The sequence below is a fragment of the Cervus canadensis genome, chromosome 31 (genome assembly GCF_019320065.1).
Source record: "Cervus canadensis isolate Bull #8, Minnesota chromosome 31, ASM1932006v1, whole genome shotgun sequence".
In the NCBI taxonomy this organism is placed as follows: Eukaryota; Metazoa; Chordata; class Mammalia; order Artiodactyla; family Cervidae; genus Cervus; species Cervus canadensis.
Window position 1 is genome coordinate 13418002 of NC_057416.1, and position 27995 is coordinate 13445996.

Genomic DNA, 27995 nt, shown 5'->3' on the forward strand with positions numbered 1-27995 from the left:
TTTGGTCTGTTTTATAGAAGTTGGTCACAGTGTAGTTAGGACCTAAACAGATGAAGCAAAGACTGCAAAGGTTGAGAATTAGCTGTGGTGATTCTAACTTACGAAGAATGAAAGAGAGTGACTCTGGAAATTTTAGATTGATTTATATTGAATTATAGTTGAACAGTAGCATTCATGGATTTTGGAGCATATCCTATGTATCTATTGTCAGGCTAGGTTCCCATACAGAATGGAGATGGAAGAGAGTAGCTTAAAATAGGAATTTAGATGCTCTCCTATGTGATGTGCTTATAATGAAGAAAAGGAAAACACACATATTACACAGGACTCTGGTTAGCCAAGTGCCTTACAGAATTGCAGCTTCCCTGATAGCTCAGTTGGTAAAGAATCCGCCTGCAATGCAGGAAACCCCGGTTCAATTCCTGGGTTGGGAAGATCCCCTGGAGAAAGGGGTAGGCTACCCGCTCCAGTATTCCTGGGCTTCCATCGTGGTTCAGCTGGTAAAGAATCCGCCTGCAATGCGAGAGACCTGGGTTTGATCCCTGGATTGGGAAAATCCCCTGGAGAAGAGAAAGGCTACCCACTCCAGTCTTCTGGCCTGGAGAATTCCACGGGCGGTATAGTCCATGGGGTCACAAAGAGTCAGACACGACTGAGCAACTTTCGCTTACAGAATTGTGTGACGTCTGAGAGCTCATTACCTGTGGTTATCCAGGACTGGCATTTCGTTGTGATTTTATTGCTGGTGGCAAACGGCCTTAACTTAGCTCTGGACGAGGGACTAGAGAGCGAGGAGATGCTGATGGAAAACATCTCAGTGGTTTGTTGTCATTGTTTAGTTGCTAAGTCGTGTCCAACTCTTTGAGACCCTGTGAACTGTAACCCTCCAGGCTCCTCTGTCCATGGGATTGCCCAGGCAAAAATACTGGAGTGGGTTGCTATTTCCTTGCCCAATCTCGGTGGCTAGAGGGGCCTTACCTTGCCTCATCTATATATGTAGTACCTATTTGCTCGACAGCATTTGAGTGCCCGACGTGTCAATAGGTTTATTCTGTAGTGCCTAAACATACACAACATGTGGGTTATGATGTGGAGACTTCTTAGCAAAGGTTTGTGAATTACAGAAACAGATAAATTGGCCCAGTGGCTCTTATTTCCATCCTGACTTTGCAGCTCGCAATCTACTGCGGTAGTGGCATGGTCCAGACGTGTTCTTTGCGATCAGAGATGTCAGTCATCATCCTTGCTGATGGTGAAGACAGCTCCTGAGCCAGGGGGCTCTCGCTCTCCCTGATCCATCAATTGCCTTCTCTATCTGATTCTCCACCCTTTTGTGGTTTGTCCATCTCTGCTTATCCTCAGACAGTTTTTTTTTTTTTTTAATCAATAGTCCAATCTCAGTAACGAGAGTGATAGCTAATATGACTAATGGAAGCTTGTAGCTTGGGGAAGATAACAGGTTTCTTCTGTAAACCAGTGAAGCAATTGATTTGTCATTAGACCTACCTAGTGCATCTTGGCATTAGATGGACTGCTAAGTAGGTGATAATGGTGGACACTAACCCATCTGTATTTTTGCAGATGTGCCGTCTGCCACTGTGACCACTCTTGTTTAACTCTCATTAGAAGTTTCTTAGTAAGTCATAGCTGATCGACACCATTAATGAGAGTATCCTATTTACATTTTCTTTTGAATTAAAACAAGTTATTCAAGTAATAGCTTAGGAATTAGACCTTTTTTACGAGAACTTCATCAGGACTTGAAATAAAAGTACCATGGAGCTTTCAAAAACAATTTAGAGAATTTCTAAATATTAAAAAAATTTTATTGTCAATGCCATTGATGATTGCAACTGAGATTCAACCTTAAATTTCTGAGATTGGTGGCATTAAGCCAGACATGCAGTAAACTGGTAAAAGAGCCTTTTCCAGTGCCAGTTTCCTTTTAGGTTTCTGATACAGACGTTTGAAAGTCAAGTACCGTAATTTGATTTCTAGGGAAAGCTGCTTAAAATGAAGCATCACGTAAGTTGATGATGCTTATGTGTTCTGCCCTCCTGAAAGGGTATTTCTGTCTGCAGGAGGGTGTATAGGAAGGGGCTGTGTGTGTTTTTTTAGAATGGCTTAAAAAAAAAAAAAAGAACTATCTGTTAAAAGACCCCCAAACAACATGTATACATAAAATCAGGGTTAATAAATTAAACTAAATTGTAAAACACTAAGATTTGTGTGATGTTTTGCTTCTGAGAAGCTGTTCACTTAACCTCAGAGAGCTTATGATTTCCTCAGGCCCAAGGGTATGGAAGATAAACCTTGGCACATTCGTCGTCCTCTGAACAGCTTGTTAAAGGAATAGACTTATATTATCGCTGTACCCACCATACGTTTTACAGGCATGTTTGACTGTTTTTATGAGTCATGGTATCTACTGCATGTGGTAATTTTATTGGCATCTATAATTTTAACTTTAGTGTTAATTTTGGCAATCCAGAGAACAAAAACAGGCACACTTTGGTTCTAAGGAGCAAGACTTTGAATTAGGAAAGAGTAAATTCTGAAGTCTTTATTACAAGGGGAAAATTCAGAGCCAATCTATTTTTCTGTCCTTTTCTAAAATTAAATCCTACTTTTTCATGTTGGATGGGCATTAAAATCATTTTTTCCAGCAAGATGGAAATAGAGGTAGCCAGCAGTATTATATTATGCTTTTATACCAGAATTCTGCTGCTTTGATGGAGAATCAAAGAACTTGAGTCTGAAGTTTGAAACCGTGTCATCCAAACCCTCATCTTACAGATGAGGAAACAGACACAGAGTGGATAATTGCGTTTTGTTATAAGAGCCTGGGCACTTAACAGTACCTCCTGAATGCCTTTTTTATTGGCAATTTCCCAATGATAAATTAGTACAGTTTCAGAACTACATTTACAAGGAGGTTGCTTTGTTTCTTGAACTTCACTAGGGTCAAAGGTAACTTTTCAATCCTAAGTACAGAATGAATTGACATTTACAAGGGAGAACAGAATTTAAAAATAAACAGGAAAACAGGATAATTCCAAGGGAATGCTAGTATTGGGGGTGGGGTGGGCAGAGATTATTTAAAGAAGGCTAAGATAGAAGATGAACTTCAGGGTACTTGCAAGGTTATAGTTCATTGTGATGTGAGCCACCTGGAAAAATTATGGCTTTCCTTTTCATGTACAGTTGGGTGAATATGGGTACTTTAAGATGAAAGGAAATAGATTTATGTTTGCTTTTCTGGTAGGTATCTTTTGGAAAGCTGTGGGTGTCATGTGGGAAGGGACAAATGTAAGTTGCCATAGAAGTCACATCTTCTTAGCTGTGTCCCCACTATAGGCAAAGGTTGTGGAGCACAGGGAACCTCAATTAGCAACTGGGGGGAAAATGGCATTCACAGAGAACGGAGCTTTATTATAGTTCTTTTTTTCCCCTACAAAAAAGAACCAAGATAGGAACAATTTTCGAACCCCAGAGGTTTGGGGTATCTGAAATAGATTTCTTGAAAGGATAAATTATGTGAGAGAGGATTTTTTGAAATAATTCCAGCTACAGTAACTGGCCTGAAGTTGGAAGGGAGAATAGATAAGAGTTAAATAGTAAGAATGCATGTGCATTTTCCCTTATATTTCTGGGGTATAAGTCACCAGTTGAAGAAGAAAGAGGAAGTTGGCATATGGGTGATTTCTGCCTGTTGTCCCAGACCCTCTTTGTCAATTTCTCAGTGACGGTAATGCAACCCACAGTTGCACCAGAGTTGACATGTCATGGGTAGATAATTCCTCTGGGTAAATATCAGAGTTCCCATCAGCATCAGGGGTAAAGTCTCAGCCTTCTGATCACCCAGGATCTGGCTTCTGTGTTTCTCTCCATCTCAACCCCCAGCCTGCTCCAGCCGGGCCAGAGGACACCCCCAGCTCCCCAGCTCAGCCTTGCGCATGCTCACTCCCGCCTCTGGTCCCTTGGCTTCATCCTTCCCTCCTCCCATCACCACGGACGCGTTTATCTCCGCCCTCATGCTTCTCAGCTGACCTTACATGAAAACAGTGACCACATATTCACGGAGATATTTGAAATTGAATGTGAAATGCTTTTAAAATCGAAGACGTGTACTTAGAATTGTAATGTTGCCACGCCTTCTCACATTTTAAATTCATTTCACACAAGTTTGCTCAGCGCTCACTCAGTCGAAGGCACTGTGCTTGGCTTGATCTGAACGATCCTGGATTTGACAAATGTCCCCTGAGGACTGTACTTAAATGGATGTTTGTAAGAAAATAAAGCTGAAATAAAACCTATCTATCCCCAGTTTCTAGAACAATAGTAGGACAGCATTATAGCAGTTTAGAAAGAATTGGCTAGCCCACATAGTAGCTATGAGCTTTTACAGGAGTTGTCTTTATGAATATGTTCAGAACTAATTCTGGCAGTAGAAAAATCCATCCTATAAATTAGACAAGTAACAATTCATCATTTATGCAAAAGGTGGTTGTTTCTGTAGATTATGGTGACCAGTAACATTATAGCAGTAATTATATTTCCTTGTTTTCTTCTTTGACCATAAATGTGGTCCAACTATTGGAAGAATTTTCTAGTAGCATGTTTAAGAATGACTAGTTGGCTCCTTAAGTAGGTTTGACCTAAGAGCCGAAGGAAATCATGGTAACCTTGAATAATGTGTTATGTTGTGTTGATCGATACCTATAATTCCTTCTATTCCTTAAATGCATGTCTTAATCCTCACATAATATATAGTTATTTTTCTGTGGTAACTGCTGTGTTTTGGGGGAGAAATTGACAGGGAGAATCTAAGAAATTGCATGGTCAAGTACATTTGGGCTCTCACTAAGTTTTGTGTTTGTTTTGCAAATTATTCAGCAAAATATATGACTAAAATCATAACCCTTTAAGTACCCTGAGCATTTCCTCAGATTTTGTTGTAAATGGAAATTCATTCATTCATCAGAAATGTCCTGGGTGTCTGGTGTGGGCTCTGCTTTATTCTAGGCACCGTGAGCATGGTGGGAGTGAGGGGTTCACCTTGCCTTCTGCCACGGAGCTTGTGTTCTAGTGGGTGAGACAGACAGTAAACCAGTACACAAAAGCGCACATGCACACATTCAGAGGGTGAAGACAGGGACTTGGTAAGACCCTCGTACCAATTCCTGTGTGTGTGTGTGTTGCGGGGGGCGGGGGGGGCTTCCACTCTACCAGCAAGTCTGTGACACCAGCTGAGTATCCTACAGTTCACCGCAATTCCAACACCATCTGTCTGAAATAATCAGATCCCATGGGTTCAGGCCTCGGTCCACAGACTGCCCTCACCCCAGCTCACCCCAACCCCGACTTCAGATGCCAGTGGCAAGTCCAGATTGTGGCCTGTGCTTCTGAAAGACCAGGCAGTAGATGGGAGGCATCCACGACCCCCTCCTTGGGTTCAGTTACTTTGCTGGAGCAGCCTACAGGGAGAAACCTTTCAGTTACTAGAGTAAGCAAGAAGATTGTAAAAGAATGCACTTTGGGAAGAGCCAGATGGGAGAGACGCACAGTGCAGGGTGTAAAGACAGGACACGGAGCTCTGTGCCTCCCTGGGTTCACCGCCCCCCCAGTTGCCACGTGTTTAGCAATCTCAGAAGCTCTCTGAACCCCATCCTTTGGGTTTTCACGGAGGCTTGGTAACATAAGCATGCTTGATTAAGTCATTGGCCACTGGGGATTGATTCAACCTTTAGCGCCTGTCTTCTCCATGGAGGTTGGGGGTGGGGCTGAAAGTTCCAGCTCTCTAAGCACGTGGTTGGGCTTCCAGGTGGTGCTAGTGGTAAAGAACCCGCCTGCCAATGCAAGAGACATAAAGAGACGCGGGTTCGATCCCTGGGTTGGGAAGAGCCCCTGGAGAAGGGAATGGCAACCCACTCCAGTATTCTTGCCTGGAGAATCCCATGGACCGAGGAGACTGGTGGGCTATACTCCATAGGGTTGCAAAGAATCTTGGACACGACTGAAGCGACTTAGCACGCACATACAACCACGTGGTTGGTTCTCCAACAAAGATACCTTGGTCTCTCTCATCACTTAGGAAATTCCACGGGTTTTAGCAGCTCTGTGCCAGACTTAGGGACAAAGACCAAACATGTATTTCTTAATATAAACTGCAGTATCTGGTAACATGAGAGGGAGCATGCTGTGGTTTTAGGATAGTATTAGATCTGGTGCCCTGGGCAGGGCTCCCCAAGGAGGCCCTGTTTAAAAGGAGACCCAGAGAAGGAGAAGCAGCCCGTCTGGAGAGAAGTGCCAGGAGCCCCCGGACGGGGGCTCAACAAAGACAGAGGCTGTGAGTAGGGGGAAGGTTGGTGATTCAAAGAACAACAGATGGGGTGAGCCCGTTGCAGGGCAGAGGTAGGGAGGGGCTGGGGGATGCTTGCGGAGGTGGGTGCACAGTCTCGGGCCAGTGTAGACCTGGCAGGAGTCCCCACCTCTTAGGCACAGCAGGCAGGCAGTGGAGAATTTCAGGCAGGGAAGCGGTGTGTTTTAGGTTTTTCTAAGAAGACCTGGCTGCTCTGCAGAGAAGGGAGTGTGTGGTAGGAGGGAGGGCTAGGAAGCATCAAGCTATTGTGATGGACCAGGTGAGGGGGCAGAGAGGCCTGGGGTAGGGGTCACACTGGAGATGGATGGGAGAGAAGAGAAACTCGTGGGCACAGTGGGTATAGGATGGTTGATGGGGCTGGGGGTGGGACCGGAGTGGGGCATGCTTTATCTTAGTGCAGTATAAAAACAAAGATGATGTGGAAGAGTCATTCAGGGCATCCACATTTCATTTGGTTCTCTATCCTGAGTTTAAAGTCATTCCACATATTCAGACTTATCGTGAAACTGAGCTTTTTCAATATAAATGCGTTTCAGAGACACTTAAGGCTCCCTTGCCTCTTACAGTTTGGCTGCAAAGAAATTAACTGAGAAGACTGCTAAACATTTGACCTTTGCTAGTTAAACTAAGTAATTTCTGCTAAAAGCATAAGGACTAGCATGACCTAAACTAGTTGGTTTTGCTAGTGGTTACTCCTTTTTTTACAGAAAGCTCAAGTTCCCTTTTACCTATGCAAAATCAGAAAATAGACCCGCATTTAAAAGAATATATGTAGTATTTTTGGATCTTTAGTCTTCTGTGAAGTCCTTAATTATGATAGGCAAATTCTGGGAGGGGTTAACCTCCCAAGCGATACACCGATACACTTGGAAGGCGCTTTGATCTCCCCACCCTTTGTCAGCTGACCCCATTGTCGTATTCATCTGACTTATCAAATCACCCCATGTGGCCAGCCTAGCAAATCATCAAGAAACCTGCCTCACTGCCCTCATCCTCCTCTGTGGAAGGTGGAAAGAGAGAGAAGAATGCACAGGAGAGATCATTAGAGTATCTACGACTGAGGTATGGGGCCAGGGGTTTAAACATCAGTCACTCCAAACGCCGCCGCCCGCCCCCCACAACTCCACTGCATCTCACCACCACCCGTCATTCATCCCTCACACAGAAGCATTCAGAATAAGGTTGTGTTTGAATGAAGGGTACAACAGTCTTTTGAAGACTTAAATACAGTCTTCTAGGCAGTGGCAAGCTTGCCCACGGAGATGGTCCCGGCCCACACGATTCTGTCATTTTTGAGTCATTGATATGAACTCAGCTTCACTAGCCGGTGAGTGAAACTCACATTCTGAGTAACAGCCCGAAACTCCATCTCCCAGCTTCTGCCCACCGCTACCCGGCCAGATATTAGCAAGAATCTCTCCGAGGTCTGTCTGTCCGTCTGTGAGCCTTACATGCCACAGGCCCTGGCAGTTCATGGGTTCAGTTCCTGGTTTCTGCTGGTTTTTATCTCCGCTGGCCACCTGCGGTTCTGGACCTGGGCACTCCCCCTCTGGTTGTAGGGGAAATGTCTCCCTCTTCTCAGACTGGTCTCTCAAAGAGTGGAGCCACAGCAGAGCTGATTGGAGCCCCGAGGGATGCTGGGGAGAGGGGGGCACTGGGCCAAGCTGGGCTTGGGGACGAGGTGGGGGGGGTGGTCAGGCTTCAGCCTTTGACCCTGGGGTCCCACCACTCCATCTGGTGCACCTGTTAGACTTACCCTCTCACCTGCTGGTTTTCATCCCCAGGCGCTGTTGCCTGGTTTCATCCATCAAACCATCCGGTCCATCAAAGCAGGGTTCACATTCTTTCCCAAAGGCCCTCGAGACTCCTCCCCCCGCCGGTCAAGCTAGAGGTCATGTCTGGACACAGGAGGGGTTCACCCCAGAGGCCCCAGACACCGCCGGGCAGTGGAGGGGGTTTGCTCCTTGGCACAGGGTGGCCTGAGTCCAGTTTTGGCTCGTCAGGGTGATTCATAACAAGGGTGAAATCCTACTTGGAAGCAGAGGAGAGATTATGTAAATCCATGTGAGAAAGGAGCTTCAGAGCTCACAGATACACTGCTGAGAGCCTCACCCCCTTTCTGAACGGCCTTTCTCAAGCGAGACCTTAGAGAACCCCAGGTAGGAACAGGTGGCCCCCAGATGTCAGGAGGGATTTCCCTGCCCCCCACCTCTCCCTCTGTGGGGGGCTCCCCTGCCTGCCCCCAGAAGCCTCTCTGGGGAACGCTGGGGATCCTTTCTCGGAGCACGACTTGAAAACCACACTGTGATGAAAGATTGCAGCAAGGGAGGCAGTTACATGCCCCGAATGTTCCCACCTCCCCGAGAGCCACGTGGGGCCCCTCGCTGCTGGCTCTGCACCCTGCCCCGCCTGCTCTTCCAGATCCAAATGTGTGCGGGAGGCCACAGGCCCTGCTGGATGGTAGGCCCATCCTCCACGTGGCCACCGGCGTGTCTTCCTGAAATTCACATCTGACTCTCTCACTCCTTGAATTCCCTCGTAGGACGAAGCCCTTGGGCACTCAGTTCTTTGCTCATGGTTGTCCCTCCATACCTGTCCCCCTTCTCTGCAGCTCCCCAGAAAATAGTCTTGCACCTTGCAGGCTGCTGGCACCCTCCCACTTCAGCCCCAGATTCAGGCTGCACGACCTCGGGAAAACCTCTCACTTCCTGCTTCTCAGTCCCATCCTCACCTCCAGGGGTGTACGTCACCCTCCCCCTCTGCCCCAGATTATCGTTCAGCCTTCTGCATAGGGAACTTTCTGTCTGTCTGTCTCCTCCACTTAAATAGAAACTCCTTGAGGGCAGAGATGTTGGTGGGAGAGGGCTTATTCACTCTCCCAGGTGCATCTCAAGCCCCCTGAAGATGCTAATGTGCAGAGGGCACCCAGAGTTTGAATGAATGAATCTTCAAGGTACCACAAGTGCCCTTATTGAGATGTGAATGACAGTTATTAAACAAATCAGCTCCAAGTTAAAAAAAAAAACAAAACAGATCATTGGAAAAAAGCTTCCCAGTTGCACGCCTTTCAGTAGTAAGTCTATTCCAACGAGAGCTCAGGTTTTAAAGGCAAGTTTTCTTTGTGGAGGCAGCTGAAGCTTCCTCTGTTCTGTGCAAGTCTTTCCACCTGAGTGCCCGTGGCTGTGGCAGTAACACATTTCAGGGTTGAGGGTTGATTGTATTCTCGGCACGGAATAGGTGAGAGTCACGGGAGGGGTGTGTGTGGGTGCGGGTGTGAAGGTGTGTGTGTGTATGTGTGTGACAAGTGGCTGGGTCTTAACGAACTGCTTACTTGGAAATTGTCTTTCTACAGGTGATGTATCACCAATCAGTATGTCTCCCATCAGTCAATCTCAGTTTATCCCACTCGGGGAAATCCTTTGCTTGGCCATTTCTGCAATGAACTCAGCCAGAAAACCTGTCACCCAAGAAGCACTGATGGAGCACCTGACCACCTGTTTCCCAGGTAACGGGAAAAGGGTGATGTACTTTTCAAATGGATGCACACTCTGGCCGCCCTGGGGCTTAATTCAGTAGGAAAAAAAGTCTTTGCCAAAACTGACCAGTAACTTTTCTTAGCTCTGCAATTAAAAATCAAGGCATCAGTGTTACTTCAAAAGTAATTTGCCACCTTCGACTGTAATAATTTTTCATTGGCACCGAGGACAAGAAACGAAATCAGAATCTGCAAAGAATTCTGTGAAAACTACCATAGTTCCATTTAACCTTTACAGCTCAACCTTCCTAAAGTACGGGAGCATCTTGATTCATGGCAAGTTTTATTTCCTGCCTGCTTTCCTTCTTTTCTTCCTTTCTTATCTCCCTTCTTTTTTCTTTTCTTCCTTTGATTTTCTGCTTTTCTTTTGGTGTCATTTAAGCTACTTTAGAACGAACAATTTAAAAAGCTTAATACTCTTCAAATTCTATTGAAAAATGCATTTCAATGACAGTTCTACAACTTTGGAGGGATTTAACTATCATATTTATATTTTTGTTTTTTTAAAGCTAAGACTATTTACTTTTTCATAGTTTACTATTTGAGAATATAAAGTTTTGAAGTCTAACTGAATATTATTAAAATATTCAAACTTTTATTTTTAATGCATATGTTATAAGTAGAAAAAGTAGTCTAGATTTTGACCTCTATTCCTGTTTTGGACATTCACATTCTAAATAGCTTTTAGTAAGAAGTCTTCTAGTGAAAATATCTATAGGCTGATATTTAAGCCGTTTTATCATGCTTCTGTATTGCTTGAATTTTTGAAAACAACTTTTATATACCAGTTCGCATTACAGAAATATGGATAGTTTTAAAAAGATCTGAAAAGAATAATTATTGCTCTTCATCTTTCTAAATAGGTCTGCATACTATTATATGTAGGATGAGTAAACAACAAAGTCATACTATATAGCACCAGAAACTATTCAGTCTCCTATGATAAACCATAATGGGAGTGAATATAAAAGAGAATATAAAAAACTATATATATATATATTTTTTTTAACTAAATCACTTTGCCATAGAGCAGGAATTAATGCAACATTGTAAATCAGCCAGACTTTAATTAAGAATAAGTAAATAGGTCTTCATCCCTCCAGAATGATCAGTTAAATTGGACCAGTACATGTTAAGTTGTTATACATGAATCTTCCTGGGAGGAAAGTGACCTTCAGGGGAATAAAATTAGACCTATTAACACTGCTTATGGACTTGAAGTTGACTTTGGAGTTTGCTGGAGACTGTTGACGTTATCTATACTGTATTCTGTCTCCAATTCATCCCCTTAAAATGCTTCCTACTGAATTCTCCCTCAGCCAGTGCCCGTCACAAACACAAAGAAATCATCCCAAGAAACCCATTAAGTTTTCAGTCTAAAATTCTTACCGTACAGAACGTGAGCATGCGTGCTCTGTTCCAACAGTCGTCAGATTTGCAAGATTAAAGCAGTATATGTCTAAATAACCTCCCATTGGCATGCGGTATATTTAAGTAGCTATTTTTGCTTTGGGAGATGGAAAGATATGGACAAGGAGAAAGGTCAGATTCCAGCCCTATTTTAATATAGAGCTTACCTTTGCTCTTTACACCAGCAGAATCTGAACTCATGATGAACTTTGGGACTGGAATCTGGACGTGATGGAATATGCAAACCTTGACAGTCTCCATCACAGCCATCCCTTTACAAGTGAGCCCTACAGATTTCTAGTGGAACCCTGAACTTCATAGATAATTGGAAATATCTGTCATTATACTGGGCTTTAATAGTAACATAAAAATCATAGATACCAGTGACTTTCAGCTAAAGCTTTGAAAACTCCCAGTTAAAGGTATAGAAAACGGATTGGGAATGTTTCTACTTGATTTTTTCCAATTAAACATTATTTGATTGATGTACTTGAAAATCCACATCAAAACTTTAGCTGTAAATTATCTCTGGAAACTCTTCTTATTCCTTCATTTGTGAACAATCAGAAAGCGTGTTCTTCCTGGTGAGTAGACATGATTACATTGTAGTCATGATTCCGTGTAGTTTCCTGAGTTTTCTAAGATCAGCACTTGGAAGGCCTCCAATCAGCAGATTCTATAATACAATGAAATTTTTGTCTTATAGCTATAATAGCTATAGCTATTTTTGTTATAATAGCTGTTTTTATGAATGACCCTTCAGCTTTCCTTTATTGTAATAGTGTAATAAACTTGTCAATCATGAATTCTTCTAAATGAGGCTTACCGTTTTTTGAAAAACTTCTGTTAACAATGTTGGTCAAAAGTACGCTACCATGTAGGACAGAGTCAGTTTCAAATATGAGTTTGTCATCTGGGTGCTGTGGTTCACAGCTCTAGTGGTCGTCATTTGTGAGACTCTAATGTGAATAATGTCTTATCCTGAAAGTTGTATTCTATGTGGCTAATGCCCCCTGAAGTTGTTCAGCAGAACTAAAATAGTTCGTAGGGCTACTCACAGGGCATATAAGCCAAGTTGTTCCGCTTCTGTGCAAGCATTTTCTGTTGTGTGTTGGCTCTCACAAATTGCAAATATATGGCTTGGGTTACAACCCAATTCAGTTGCAACTCATTCTTGTTTTGAACAGAAACTATCATACAGTGTTTTAAAAATTTTTTGTTATTCTATCAGCCTTAATAACCAACATACATTTGCATAAAAATCAGCATACATTTCTCAAGAGGAGAGCCTTAAACAAAAAGGAAACCATGTTGCTCAAAAATTAAATGCTTATGTTAAACAATACATCATTCAGAAGTAGTGTTAACCTTTTCTGCCTTGGTCATGAAGGGTGCCTTCTGAAGCATGCGTGTGTACTAAGTCGCTTTAGTCATCTCCAGCTCTTTGCCACCCCATGAACTGTAGCCCGCCAGGCTCCTCTGTCCGTGAGATTCTCCACTGGAATGGGTAGCCACTCCCTTCTCCAGGGGGTCTTCCTGACCCAGAGATGGAACTTGGAACTGTTATGTCTCTGAGTATGTAGGTTCCATCGTACATGGACTCTCTCCCCTTGAGAACTGCAGGCCATTTCTAGTGTTTTTGTATTTTACTTTCATAGTTTTGGAAGGACTGGGGAAGTCTAAACTTCTCAGCTTACCCAGTTATTCTTGGCAGTTACACAGTGTTCTTTGGTGGTAATCGGAGTTTCCATGGGTCCTGACCCAAAGTTGAGACTACTGATAGCTAATATTTGTGAGCACTCCCTATGTCAGGCACTATTCTACATACATTAAACTCATTTAAACTCACAGCCTCCCTCTGAAGATAGGTACTGTTGCTGTCCTGCTTGCCTGGTGGCTCAGACAGCAAAGAATCTGCCTGCAGTGCGGGAGACCTGGGTTCTATTCCTGGGTCAGGAAGATCCCTGGAGAAGGGAAAGGCTACCCACTCCAGTATTCTTGCCTGGAGAATCCCATGGACAGAGGAGCCTGGTGGGCTGTCGTGCATGGGGTTGCAAAGAGTTGGACGTGACTGAGCAACTAGGCACGCACAGACTATTATTGTCCACATTTTGATGACAGTAAGTCAAGGGTCAGAGTGGTTAAGCAAGCCGCCTCAGCTGTAGCAGTTCTCTAGAGCAGTCTTAACAAAGTACAGACATCTGTTGTCTTACAATTCTGGATGCTACAATTCCAAGATCAACATATCGGCAGGGTTGGTTGGTGTCTTCTGAGGGCTGTGAGAGAAGAATCTGTCCCAGCCTCAAACTGGGACTAGTAGTTATCTGCCTTCTACCAGTTCCTCTCCTTGTGATATCTCTGTGTCCACATTTCCCCTTTGTAGAAGGACACCAGACATAGTGCGCCGGGGCTCACTCTAACAACCTCATTTTAACTTGGATATCTCTATAAAGACCCCATGTCCAAATAATGTAACATTCTAGGATACTGGGGATTAGGACTTAGGGATTAGGACTTAGATATGAATATGGCGGGCAGGAGGACTCACAGTTAATTCAGCCAGTAACATCAGCTACCAGTGGCGAAGCTGGAGTTTGGATCCTTGCAGTCTGACCCAAGAGCGTGAGCTTTCAGTCTCCCCTGAAATTGCCATTTTTGTGGGTCAGACACAGTTGAATATTGCCAGGATGATTCCACCTGACCTATTTCCAAATGATATCATTCAGGTCAGTCTTAGAAATATGATCACCCTTGATTTGTCTGGCACTGAGGAAGGGAGAACATTAAAGAAATTAAGTAAACATGCTACAGGCTGGAGAATTTATACTCTCTTAAGAACGTATATTCTTAATTGTCTCTTAAGGTAGTCAGCACTTAAATGTGCACACAAAACTCTGAAAACAGTCACTGTTCAAAAGAGTATCTGTGATTTTCTTCTGGAAAATCTCACTGTTCAAAAGAGTATCTGTGATTTTCTTCTGGAAAATCTTTTCTAACGAATACAGCAGTTTGAGACTCAGTGGTCAGATGGATGTAAGAGCCTCTAAGCTTTCACTGGTGTGTTTATGAGAGCTCTCTGGCTATGAATTTGAAAAATTCATTTTGTTGCCACCTTCCTTTTGCTGGCTTATGACAAGAAGGAGGAAGGTCTCACCTAAATATCACCAGTGCTGTAATCACATTCAAATTTGAAGATGATGATTTCAAAATTGGAGAGTACATCCTAAACAATGGTCAAGTCTAGTTGCCCTTTTATATAATTTATAAAATTAAGTTTATTAAATAAGCTTAATCTTGGAATGAGAGTATGGAGCAGCTTCAAGTGTATGTGGTAGCCTCTACATATTTTAGATTTCTTTTTAATACCAAGATGGCACTCTTAACCCTGATTTCCTGGTTGCTTTTATTCAAAGTCTTTTCTGTAAACTTATACTGAAAATGTTTTTTTCTTCATTTAAGGATATTCTGTCTTTGGGACATCCCTGGCAGTCCAGTAGTTAGGACTCTGCACGTCCACTGCAGGGGGTCTTGGGTTCGATCCCCAGTAGGCGAACTAAAATCCCTCATGCCATGCAGAGCAGCCAAAAAAAAAATTCTGTCTTGAACAATTCAGTTCAGTAAAGGTTTATAACAACAGTAGCCACCTAACTCCATCTAGCATCCATTTCTCTCTTCCCAGCTTTTGTCTTTTCCTGTTCTGTTGGTAGTACAATTCCCTAAGAATTATCAGAGAAAACCAGGATTCATGTTAAACTTGATGAACACCTTTGAATCCTATTTAGTTGCTGTATGATGATACTTAGAAGCTGGACAAAATTAACAGGATTCTGTCTTAGTCCATGTGGACTGCTATAACAAAATACCATGGACTGGGCAGCTGAAACAACAGACATTTATGTCTCACAATTCTGGGACTGGAAAATCCAAGATAAAAGGCACCTGCAGATTTGGTGTCTGGTGAGAGCCTCCATCCTGATTTGCAGACAGCCATACCCTCACATCACGGGGAGAGAGCTCTAGTTTCTTCCTGTCCTTATAAAGGCACATCATGGAGGCTGCAAGTTTATTACCTCATCTGAACCTAATCACCTCCCCCAAACTCCCACCTCTTAGTAGCATCGCCCTGGGGATTAGGGCTTGAACATGGGGATCAGTTTGGGGGGGGGGCACCATTCAGTCCATAAGCAGACTCAAAACACTCCAGAATCAACTGCACCCCGCTCCTTCCATTCTCATGAGTGTGTGCTTTGGTTTCAGGTGTTCCCACCCCAAGCCAAGAAATTCTCCGGCACACGCTGAACACGCTGGTCCGGGAGAGGAAGATCTACCCGACTCCTGATGGCTACTTCATCGTCACCCCACAGACTTATTTCATAACTCCTTCCCTCATAAGAACTAACAGTAAATGGTACCATCTGGACGAGAGGATACCTGACAGGTCTCAGTGTACCTCTCCCCAGCCGGGGACCCTCACGCCCTCTGCCTCAGGCTGCGTCAGGGAAAGAACGTTGCCCAGGAACCACTGCGACTCCTGCCACTGCTGCAGGGAAGACGTGCATGGCATGCACGCGGCCACCCTGCAGAGGAAGCCCGCCAAGGACTGCAAAGACCCTTACTGCCCTCCTTCCTTCTGCCAGGTGCCAGCCACTGAAAAGAGCAAAAGTACTGTCAACTTCTCCTACAAAACGGAAACCCTGTCCAAACCGAAGGACAGCGAAAAGCAGTCCAAGAAATTCGGGCTCAAGTTATTCCGGCTCAGCTTTAAGAAGGACAAGACCAAGCAGCTAGCCAACTTCTCCGCCCAGTTTCCTCCCGAAGAGTGGCCCCTGCGAGACGAGGACACGCCGACCACCATCCCTCGGGAGGTGGAGATGGAGATCATCAGGCGTATTAACCCGGACTTGACCGTGGAAAACGTCATGCGGCACACTGCGCTGATGAAGAAACTTGAAGAAGAGAAGGCGCACCGGAGTAAAGCCGGGTCCTCCGCCCATCACAGTGGAAGAAGTAAAAAGAGCCGGACTCACCGCAAGTCCCACGGAAAGTCTCGGTCGCACAGCAAGACGCGAGTGTCCAAGGGAGACCCATCCGATGGTTCCCATCTGGATATCCCGGGTGACAGGGAGTATGATTTTTGTGACCCTCTTACCAGGGCCCCCCGGGAGGGCTGCTTCATCATTGAACACAAAGGGGATAACTTCATCATGCATAGCAACCCGAACGTGATCGAGTCTCATTTCCCCATGACCCCGGAATGGGACGTGTCTGGGGAACTGGCCAAAAGGAGGACTGAGATGCCTTTTCCTGAACCTTCCAGGGGAAGCTCCCACTCAAAAGTGCACCGAAGCCACAGCCATACCCAGGACCGAAGGTCCAGGAACGAGAGATCCAACAAAGCCAAGGAGAGGTCCAGATCGATGGATAACTCCAAAGGCCCTCTGGGTGCTTCTTCTCTGGGGACGCCTGAAGACCTGGCCGAAGGCTGTAGCCAAGATGACCAGACCCCCAGCCAATCCTACATTGATGACAGTACTTTAAGGCCTGCACAGACTGTCGGTCATCAAAGGGCTCACATTTCCTCCGCAAGCTATAAAGAGGTGTGTATTCCAGAAATAGTCAGTGGCAGCAAGGAACCGCCCAGCGCTTGTAGCCTCTTGGAGCCAGGCAAAGCGCCCGAGAGTTTGCCATCCTTTGGTGAACTCAACTCTTGTCCAACAAAGACGGCTGCAGATGACTATTTCCAGTGCAACACCTCCAGCGAAACGGTGCTCACGGCGCCGTCACCTCTGGGAAAGAACAAAGAGGACCATGACACTCTGACCCTGGCGGAAGGAGTGAAAAAGCTGCCGCTGTCGGACAGGCAGGCCCCTCATTCCTCCAGGGAGCCTGCGGGGCACAAGGAGGAGTCGCCAAAGGGGTCGGGCGGGGGCCCAGTCACTCCAGGCGCCGTAGTCGAAGGTCTTGCCAACGGACGCCTCATCCAGCATCACGGCGCCGAGCCCAGCACCCTGGACAAGAGGAAAGAGATATTCAGCAAAGACACACTGTTCAAACCTCTTCACAGCACCTTGTCTGTAAACAGCTATCACAAATCAACCCTGTCCCTCCTCAAATCGCACCCGAAGACCCCTGCCGACACACTGCCAGGCCGATGCGAGAAACCCGAGCCGTCCCTGGGGACCTCAGCCGCCCCCACCCTGCCGGCTTCCCAGCGTCAGCCGGAGTCCGTGGGGAACCAGGAGGCCTCTTTCGACTATTACAACGTGTCTGATGACGATGAGTCTGAGGAAGGGGCCAACAAGAACGCGGAGGAGGAGAAAAACAGAGACGATGTAGGGACCATGCAGTGGCTCCTGGAGAGGGAGAAGGAAAGAGACTTGCAGAGGAAATTTGAGAAGAACCTCACCCTGCTCGCCCCAAAGGAAGCCGACAGCAGCAGCAACCAGAGGGCCACCCACTCGGCACGTCTAGACAGCATGGACAGCAGCAGCATCACGGTGGATAGTGGATTCAACTCCCCACGGTAGGGAGAGGCGTCTGTGTGCACACGCATACATCCACCGGGGCCTGGGGCTTTATGCAGATTAACTCAAAGAGTTTCTAATTTCAGTCTCAGTTCTGTGAAAGAGGGTGAAGAGTTGTGTGAGTTGTGTTGTTAACAGCCTGTTTCTGACTTCTTTTTCAGGAATTGAAACAAATGTTTCTGCAGCTGTAGAGATCACCAATCTGGACTGGTGGGTTGGCTCCTTCCCGTCCAATCTAAGACCAACATTTCCCAAGTATTTCGATGTTGATATTGCCACCACGCTGATAAAGGAAGGGTTGTTGGTTTTTTTTTTTCTTTAAGTCCTTCAAAAAATAGTCGCTTTTTGAGTAAAATGAGTAGTCAGTGTGAGGGTGGGAGGTAGGAGTTGGGAATAACTTGATTGACTCAGAGATAGGGAATCCATCTAGTGAGAATATAATAGCTCATCTCACAACCTCTGCAGCGGATCTAGAAGCTTGTTATCCTCTCAACCCTGACTTTCTGTGCAGCCTGCACCTCTTGCTGTCATACACCTTCCTCTCACCACTCAAAAGTCTGCAGGCACGTGGAACTGGTCCTGTCCCAGGAAGACTGGGGGCCTGTGCTCCGTTAGACCGAAGTGCATGCCGGCACTTTCTTTTCTCCTCCTGCAGAATGGGCACTGTGTAGGCATGCCGATCGTGGTGCCTTCTTTTTGGGAGGTGCTGGTAATTCAGCAGAGGGCTAACAGCTGAGTATGTAGTGCCCAGTGGCCACAGCCAGGGCACTGAAGTGGTTCAGGGGGTTAGGAAGCAAAAGGGAGTCTATGCCACTTTCCTTTTTTTCTCCTTAATTCTTCCTTCTCTTCCACGAGCGACTTGGGACCTGACTCTCCTTCTCAATTCTACTCCAGATTGGTGACTCTGAGATGCAGAAATACTGTTGAGAGATTGACATCTCCCATTAGTTGTGATTCCCAACTTTTTATAGTATTTTGTATTTGAACGAGTCCAAGATACGAATATGTATTTCTTATATTTATTTTAATTATTAAGAATTAAAATTAGTTGCATTGTAATCCTTTGACTCTGTCTCTGGATAATTTGGAGACAGAGCATCCCAAAACCAGAACTGGGAATCATTCACCTGTATTGTCCCGTATCAGACCTTGGTTATTTCTTAAAGGGCTAGTTCTTTATTACCATTATTATTATTGTCAAGTAACATTTCTTTTCCAAGTTAACATGTGTGGAAGTCTGATATCTAAACAAACCACAGAGATGGCACCCTGGTTAACGTGGAAGCCAGGAGCTCCATGTCTGCTCTGCCTACCCTCGGGGACCTTAAAACCTGAGGGGGCCATGACACTCAGTCTGCAGACTACTGGCCTGTTAAATGACTTTGCTAAGAAATAATTTTTGCTAAATGTTTTGTTATCCCGAATGAAATCTTAATTTATATACCAGTTGTTTTATATATTCTTTTCTCTCTGCTCCCCTCTTCTACTTTCATTTTTCCTCTTGATTTCCTAGTAGGGGATAGCCGATAAGCATAACTAAAAGTCTGCCATTGGTGGTAGACGTTCACTACCATTGCTTATGGAAGGTGTGGGTTATTGGCCTGGACCTCCTGCTCTGCTGTTTCTTATTCTATGGGCTCTCCCTGCTCGATGCCTCTCCACACCAGTTTCCAGCTCTTCACGGGGCACTCTTGGCCGCTAGACCTCCACGGAGGGAAAACCACAGTGCTCCAGAGATAGTTGCAAGGGGGACATTGAGAGTTGAGTGGGTTCTGACTCAAAACCTGACCACTGCATAATATTGAGAGTTTTTTTGTATGGGGGCAGGTTAACAGAAATGTTCATGTAATTGTTGAACCAGTCTCTCCACAGAATATATTTTATTATCTCTAAATTAGGAGTACAGATTATGGAATTGATGAATGGGATCATTTCTTGAACAAAGCTTATTTGCATTGCTTTAATAGTGTACTCAGGGTCAAATGTGCTGTCCTGATAGGTTATCCTAAGGAGACAGTCTTCAGTCAGGAGCTATCTGCCCTCTGTTACTAGGTAGAATTTTCTTTATGGGAATATGGAGATCACCCATAAATGTCATGCAGTTAGAGAATCTACAGAACAATTCCTGATCACACCCCTTTTGATTTTCATATCCTTTGGTTAGAACCTGGGTGACAAACTTATTTTTGATATTAACTTTTAAATTATATTTCCCCTCTACTTCGATAAATCTACTCAGTTACCTTTCCGATGCGTGAGGATTGTCTGTGAAGGAGAATATTTGAGTTACAGGAAGTTTTACTCTCCAGCGTAAGGAGTCTTTGAGCCAAATAGCACTGTCATGCTGACAAGGCTCCACCGTTACAGATACGGGAATCTGCAGGGGGCCATTTATTCAGATCTTTCAGGGAACGAGCTCAGTGAGCAACAGAGGTCCAACCTGCACCACCAGCCCACTCCCCCTTGCAAAAAAAAGGCGATCTCCACACTGTCGAGTCTTCAGTGCTGACTCAGAAGTCGTGTTCGGCCACATTTCCAAAATTCTTTAGTCCCCTTTAGTCAGGAAGATCCCCTGGAGAAGGGAATGGCAGCCCACTCCAGTATTCTCGCCTGGGAAATCTCACGGACAGGGGATCCTGCCGGGCTACAGCCCGTGGGGTCGCAAAGAGTCGGACAAGACTGAGCGACTAACACTTTCACTTCAAAGTGCTTTGAGAGAAGGAAACTAGGTAGAAATTTAAACTCTGCCGTGAGATCGAATATTGCAAATGAAGAATCCTGTCATGAAAAGCCTGCTGTTCCAGAGTTGAGGCTGAAAACCTGTTGATAAACACAATATGAGAATCAGAGGGCTCCAGGCCGCCCAGCACGTGTCTGATGTGTCCTGTGCTGTCCAAGTGCGGGCCCAAGGGGAGCGCGTGCAGGACACGGAACAGCAGGGCCTCTTGGTTCAGTTCTGCTGCCTATAAAATTCTGAGATTTTATTTTTAAGGTTGCACTCCATTAGCTCTCTTTTTAAAAAAATGTGACATTTTAAATGTGAGGACTGTTGTTACTGCTCACCCTCCATCTCCATGAGTTGTCTCATCATCATATCCACAGCCTTCCATTTGACTGTCAAACACTGTACTCAGTGTCGCAGTAGTAATGAGATATATCCTTTGGAGACACTGGAATGCCCCATTGTGTTTATCACTATTAACATGTTGGCCGTGGTCAAAGGTAGTCCGAGGAATCTTAGAGCACATGTAGCTCCCACCTTAGGCCATCTGTTGCAATGATGTGTGTTGACGGTACCTGACATGCAGTACTGACTTGATAAGTTAACTTCCCACCTCAAAAACTGGTTTAGAAGTGGATTCCTGGGACCTCAAAATGCAGTTTCCCATAGGGGGGAAAAAAAGTCACTAGTAATACATAGATTCCCAAGCCTCCCCACGGAGACTGATTTTTTTTCATGAGATGCCAGACGTACGACAGAAATAACTCCCCGCATTTGTCTAGCTTTTGCGTGTACAGATCTTTCCTGGTTGCTTATTTCTTCTTCTGAGTCACTCACTGAGTAGGTACAGCACGTAACTCACCCTGCTCTAAAGATGAGGAAGCCAAATGCCCTAAAAAGTTACTACTGTGATTACAAATGAAACCGAAGGAGCGTGTCACGACCTCTCTGGGGTTCTGCATGTTTATTGTCCTTTTTCCTCCCTCCACCTGACTCTCAGTTGTAGTCCTGGAAAAACACTGATGGATTTTCTTAGAGGAGGTATAAGGCAGGTAAGTAGGTAAGTCTAGAGTTTTCCATCACTTCAGTGATGATATTTTGGAGTATTCCTTAGATATGCCCAGATTGACCATAAGCATCATGAAAGAACTTGATTTACTTCTATGAAGATATGAACCCTCTGGAGGTACCCTCTGCAGTCAGGAAGAGGCATCCAGTTGTCTTTTTGGTAGTCGGTGAACAGACTCCCTTTTAAACAACTAACTCTTGGCTTTTTGTTGAGAAGCAAGCTTAAGGCCACAAAGGGTCAGGATGAAATGCCCTGTCAGGCATGGCTGCCAAGGTATAATGCTCAGACAGACTCACTGTGAGTATTGGATGAGGATGAAAGCCAGGTGGTGAGGATCGTTTGACTTTAAATCAGTGATGGGGACCAACATGTAAGAATATTTCATAAACCTTGAATCTATCCAATAGGGTGGATGTTTTGAGCATCATTATGCTTCCTTCTACCTCTTTGTGAGCTGGTAAGTTTTGTATCACCGTTTTGAGGACCTGGAACACAAAAACTCGCTCAGTTCCCATCAGTCAGGCCAAGTCATCTTATTTCTGTCACCGTCCTACACATTTGACATGTTAAATGTTATACACCTCTTGGGACAATAAAATAGATTTAAGTATTTCTAAATTAGAAAAAAGAGAAATCAAAATACTAGAAGCTTTTAAATCACCTCTAAAGATTCCTTTAAAAAATTAAACATTTCTACCAAAGTGGAAGAAGGGAGGAAATAAATGTAAATAGAGAAAACCTTAGATTCATTATCTGGAAATAGAATATACATAAACTAAAGTGTTATGTATTTGAAACAGAGTATGACGTCATTATGTATTTGAAACAGAGGTATGACGTCTTTAAAAAACAATGTTATTCCCATCACTGCTGCAAATTGGCTAGTGTCCTACTTGAAGTTCACCTCCAGAGTCAAAAATCTACTAAGCAAGAATGAAAACAGAATCATTAGGATAAAAGTATGCAGTTGATTCAGGAGCAATTCTCTCCATGAATTTTGAGCCTGAAATGAAATCATTACCTATGTATAATTTACAAAGACTAGTCTTTTTAAAAAAGGAACATGAGAGCCATCTATCACATCAGATTTTGAAGGCGTTTCCTTGAATATGAAAGTCTAGGGAAGACATATATTTAGCTGTATGAAAACCCTTTGCTCAGCGTGCTGCTGATGATAACATGTCTTGTGAAAAGCTTCTGGAGTCCAAGTTGCTGGAGCATATGTGAATAATCAGTATGAGATGCTATATACATGACATGATAAACCGCCAGAGGAAATCCATTAACTCCATCATTTGCTCTTCCTCTAGGGCTCAATATATAATTATTTATGTTAAAAACCAAACCAAACAAAACCTTTTTACTCTTGTAGCACTCGGGAGAGCCTGGCTTCCAACACATCAAGCATTGTTGAAAGTAACCGTCGTCAGAACCCTACCTGGAGCCCGGCCCACGGTGGAGCTGGCCCGGCCTTCAGTTTCCGAGCAAGTACGGACCCCCCCACCAACGAAGCTGAGAAATTACAGAAACCTTCCAACTGCTTGCAAGCTTCTGTTACTAGTGTGTGATAGTCATCCTGCCTCCGATCTCCCGTCTCATTCGATACAGCCAAGTTTACGACACTGTGGCTGGTGTTTACATCTTTGGAAAGACAAGCATCTCAATGGCAGTTTTTGTGTTGACTTAAACTGTGCTGCTAAGTAGGCTAGGGCAAAAAACAACAACCGAAAAAATCTTTATTTCAGAGTATTGCTTTTCACATTTATGGCTCTGTAGCAACAAGAATAGCAGTAGGGTGATATGTACACTTTTGCTTCACTAATTGTAACTGAGCACACATATGGAAGTCTAGACACTGTAAGTGTAATATGCATTTTCGATGTCTTGCAGTTGCCAAGTCCATTCTAAAATGCCACAGATGCGTGTTGCTCCCAGTCTGTGACCAGATGGTGCCACAGAACTGATCCTTGACACTTCCAAAAGAAAAAAAAAAAAAGATAACTAAGCCACCACAAAATGTCAAATGCAAGGGTCTACCTTGAGGGAAATTGATGCCAAAATGACTAAAAGGGACCCCAGCCCTTTGTGTGTGAATCATTGAGGCCCCAGTCATTTTGCACTGTGAGTTTTTTTGACACGATTTTGTATAGGAGCCCACGGAAGTGTGTCAGAAGGGGTCGTGATCCAAATACTGGGAGTGTTTGTTTTCGGGATTTTGTTTTTTAAGTGTCACAGATGCTTGTCTGATATGTTTAACCTTCCATCATCACAAACAGGAATATAGGCCTTTGATTCTGAAATGGACAAAGGAAGGGTCCCCCCAGCCTGGCTGAGGCACAGCGCTGAGCAATGGGAGAGGTAATGCGGACTTTTAAAAAGGTGTTCATCAGATAGTGAAGGAAGAGCATTTCTTCCTTGTGAGACTTAAGGGTGATGCTACCTTACTATCAGAGATAAATGGTAATTAGTTTGTTTAAAAGCAAAATGTTCTTTGTGATACAAATGAAGACTATGGCCTGGGGACGTTATTCTTTCTAATGGAAGGACATAAATCTATTTTATGTAGTTTTAAATAGAATGCCTAAATTAGGCTGTGGGAGATAATTTTTAGTGGTTATAGGAAAGAGCAAATTTAGGGAGAGTTGAACTTCAGGCCTTTTATTCCTGGGAAGATATCTATAGAGAAAACTTTAAAATACTTTTTCATTAGAAATATACATGTGCCCATGTAATTAACAACAGAATGTGATCATTCTGCAAGTGTGGTGGAACCCTAACTGTACACCCCCTAAATTTATCAGAATAACAATTATGCACACATGAACTATGCCAGAGTAATGTTTACAGATACTTTGTAACCAATTTCAGGAGGCATTTTTAGGTGGATGTATAGTATAGTTTTTAGCCCAACTTATTTCAGGATGGTTTGTTAATTACATTTTGCTTTGGTTTACAGTGTCATGATGACTACAGAGAAGGTTCTCAGCAACAAAGGGATTACAAATAATCAAGATTCAGTTCTCTAGGGAAGAGATGTCTCAAAAGTTCCCATGTCTCATCTTAGGAGAACCATGGAATAAATCTGTAGATAATGGAAATTTATTCACAAAAGGATTTCATTTGATACCAGTAAATGGTCTGACCAAAAGTTTTATTTAGCTGAGTGGCATGTGATGTTTGGAGCCATATACCACAAAATAAATACCCCAAAATAAATCTAAAATATTTTCACCTCGGATTTCAGGAATTGGCATAAATTGGCGAAACACTCCTGCTTCAGTATTAGGTTGAGTCACTAGCCATCTGTTTAAAGAGTAGAGTCTTTAAATAGACACAGTTGGGCTGTTTCTTGAAACATTTAGAGACTCTCTCATGCTTTTTCAGATAGCTGGAAGTTTCGTTGGGTCCAACTGGACTCGTCAAGTTTAGTATAGTTTCCTTTCTTTGTGCTTATAGTGAAACGTGAGCACGTTTCTTGGCAAACTCCCACACCTTTAAAATGCTTCTGTCGTTGGCTTTCAGTCTCCTGCTTAATTTCCTCCAAGGCATGCCTTGATTGCTCAGAAATGCACTCTTGTCTCACTGCTTAAATTTGTCCAGAAGGAATGATGACGTATCCAATAGACTATACACAGAGTCTGTGTCCTTGGGGAGTTGTATACCACACAGTTACTAAATTTTTCTGTCTAAATTCTCTTTTTCTCACCCCTAAACCTACCCTCCAGCGTGAATCATACAATCAGTTCATAAATAATAGAACCATTGAAACAATACATCAGCCTCTAGTTGATCCTCCTAAAGTAGCCATTAGAATAATCAAATACTGTGTGAACAGGAAAGAAAAGCATTACCTTTAAAGAGAAGCTTTAAAATATGAATTTATCAATATTTCACAAGAAATAGGTTTACAGAAGACATTTGAATAAAATGTGTACACTCTTTGCCCGATGCTATGGGGTACATGATTTAGGGAAGAAAAAAAAAACAAACTCCCTTAGACCAGCAGCCATTAGCATAGAAACGATGGACTTCAAGGAGGATATGGTGTGAGCAGACGTTCCATGCAGATACATGCCCGTCTGAATCGAATTGGGATGCCTGAATGAATGGGGGAGAAGAGGGAGCTGGAAGCACGTCACGAGTGTGACCCCAGATGGTCTGCGGTGATGTTCTCAGTAACCCGCTCCAAGCTTTGCCAGCTTCCTTTTCCTCTGGTGAAACGATCGCTTTGTGGCCACGGCTGCTTACCTAGACTTCACTTAGAGTTTATCAACTAAAAGGTTTACAAAACTGAATCTGGTTGAATCTCTGTGTAGTGAGTGTTCAACTTTAAAGGGTCAACCCATCTGTCGGCATTTTGCACACTTATGTATTATTATGATACAGCATATTACTTTATGGTAATTTTTATTTTTACATATAACTACCTCCATAAATTTGATGAAGCGGCCGCAGTGCGTTCAAGTGTATTGTTCGGAAAAGCAAAGTTGACAACGTTCTTAACCATTAGGCCATGGCATTCTCTGTGTGTGTCAGTGGTTGCCTATGTGGACTCGTGACTGTCTCATTGCCATGGTTTTTCTTTGATGGCATTATCTCACTCTCAGCTGTAAACCCCGTCTCTCTTCTTTCCCACAGAAAGCACTTGATTTTGTTATGAATGAAAAGTTTAAATTTCTTGTCTCCCCCGCCCCTGCCCCCACCTCATTCCTGCTAAGAGCTCTCTCTGGCCAAGAGCCAGTTGGTAAACATAATTTAGCAAGCTATTTACTCCTATGAAAATCTGATTTGAATTCTAGGTTTTCGGTCATAAGACACACCAGAAATTTGGACTGTCGACTTTGAAGCACTTTGGGCCTCTCTGCCTTCACTTGCATGCTACCGTGTCGAGCCCAGACTTCATTGGAATTAAAAGAGCTGTGCTTTGTTATCCACAACTTCCGTTCCATAATTTGTATTTCATTTTATATATTTTGCACATCTCAGGGGACCTTCATAAGCATGTGAAAGGGGGGGGGGTTCCATCAAATAGAGAAAACGGGAAAAGCTGAAAGAGGACTCGCTGGTGAAAGTAATAAATGACTGCTTCTCTGATGTTGTGACGTTCAAGTTCAGGAAGCATCCAGTGAAAGTTAATCTGGAATCACAACTATCTGAACACCAGCTGTTCCTCAGTCTCCCTTTTTCATAATCCAACCAGCATTTCTAAAATGTAAGTTTAAATTATATTGCAGTCACTATGGGGAGGGAAAAAAAAAAAGAAACCTGTTCAGCAGCAATGAAAGCATGTTTGTTTTTTAGGTTGGCACAGCTTTGTAAAATTCTACCCAGGACAAACCACTTATCACCACAAAGTGTACTTGAAAATAAAGTTTTTAACTTAAATGATAGGCGTATTGCTCACCATACAGTAGTGATCTTGATTTGAAAAGCCTCACAATTTATAACATGGGCAGTGTTTGGAGCTTGATTAAAAACCAACAACCTGTGAGCACTTCGCACATTCATTTGGGGATCTCAAAGTGCTTCCAAAGCATTCGGATTCACAGTTCACAACGCAGGTCCTATCTGTAATACGCGTACTTGAACAAACAGGAGTGACATAAGGTTACCCAGAAACACAGTGGCAGCTATCAGTGATCTATTTTCTATCTGTTTGATAGACCATCATGAGAAATCACGAAATACAATGCTATTTTTCTGATGTGTGCTAATAAAGTCAAAGAAAACAAATACAACTTGACACCTTTGTCCATTTTCATTCAAAAAGTTCAGGGTGTTGGGAATTTGACAAAAAACAAAAAAAGCCGCCCAGATGCCCTTGGGGTCCGAAGTAGATCTGGATTGCACAAGATTGTTTACAGTTTCCTATTGGGCTTCTCTAAATCCCGTGCTAAAATACCATCTTTCAGGAACATGACTGCCCCTGGTAGTGGGAGGTGCTGACACAGAAACTTTCACTAAAAAAAAAACTTTTATCGAGTCCTCTCCACAGTGCGTCTCAGCACAACTGAAATTCAGTATACTGAGCCCTAATCCGAAGAATCCGGAGTTGCCAGGGAAGCTGATCTAGTTCCAAGTGGGTTTTTTTTGTTTTTTTTTTAATCTCAAATTAGGAGATAAAAGATCCTGGTCGAGGACCTTCTCCGTTTATCACAGGCCAGTCACAGAACCAGCTCGCAGTGCGCCGTTGGGCGACAGTGGTCCCCGCAGAAGTGATCCTTTCCTTCCCCGCTCCGACTCTCCACCACCCACCCCAGGTCTCTTATCACCCCACCATCCTCAAATTTCTGCACACACTGAGGGCTTGAGGAAGCTAGGACACAGGAAAAATGGAGGCAAGAGCCATGGAA

The 27995-nt window shown here is 43.9% G+C and overlaps 1 protein-coding gene across 10 annotated transcripts in view; it reads left to right on the forward strand.

The window, feature by feature from the left end:
• The window catches only part of STOX2 (storkhead box 2), a 191892-nt gene extending 164512 nt beyond the window's left edge, over positions 1–27380 (forward strand). For 6 of the 10 annotated variants that reach the window (XM_043454094.1, XM_043454093.1, XM_043454098.1 and 3 more), the window contains 3 exons: positions 9735–9887; positions 15585–17850; positions 23015–27380. In XM_043454094.1, coding sequence (XP_043310029.1) covers positions 9735–9887; positions 15585–17850; positions 23015–23210 — 2615 coding nt within the window. In that variant the 3' untranslated portion in view covers positions 23211–27380. Of the gene's footprint in view, positions 1–5090; positions 5163–7422; positions 7445–9734; positions 9888–15584; positions 17855–18012; positions 18062–23014 lie in introns of those variants that run through there. The other 4 variants (XM_043454095.1, XM_043454102.1, XM_043454103.1 and 1 more) reach the window with 4 other exon arrangements.
• The last annotated feature ends 615 nt before the right edge of the window (positions 27381–27995 follow it).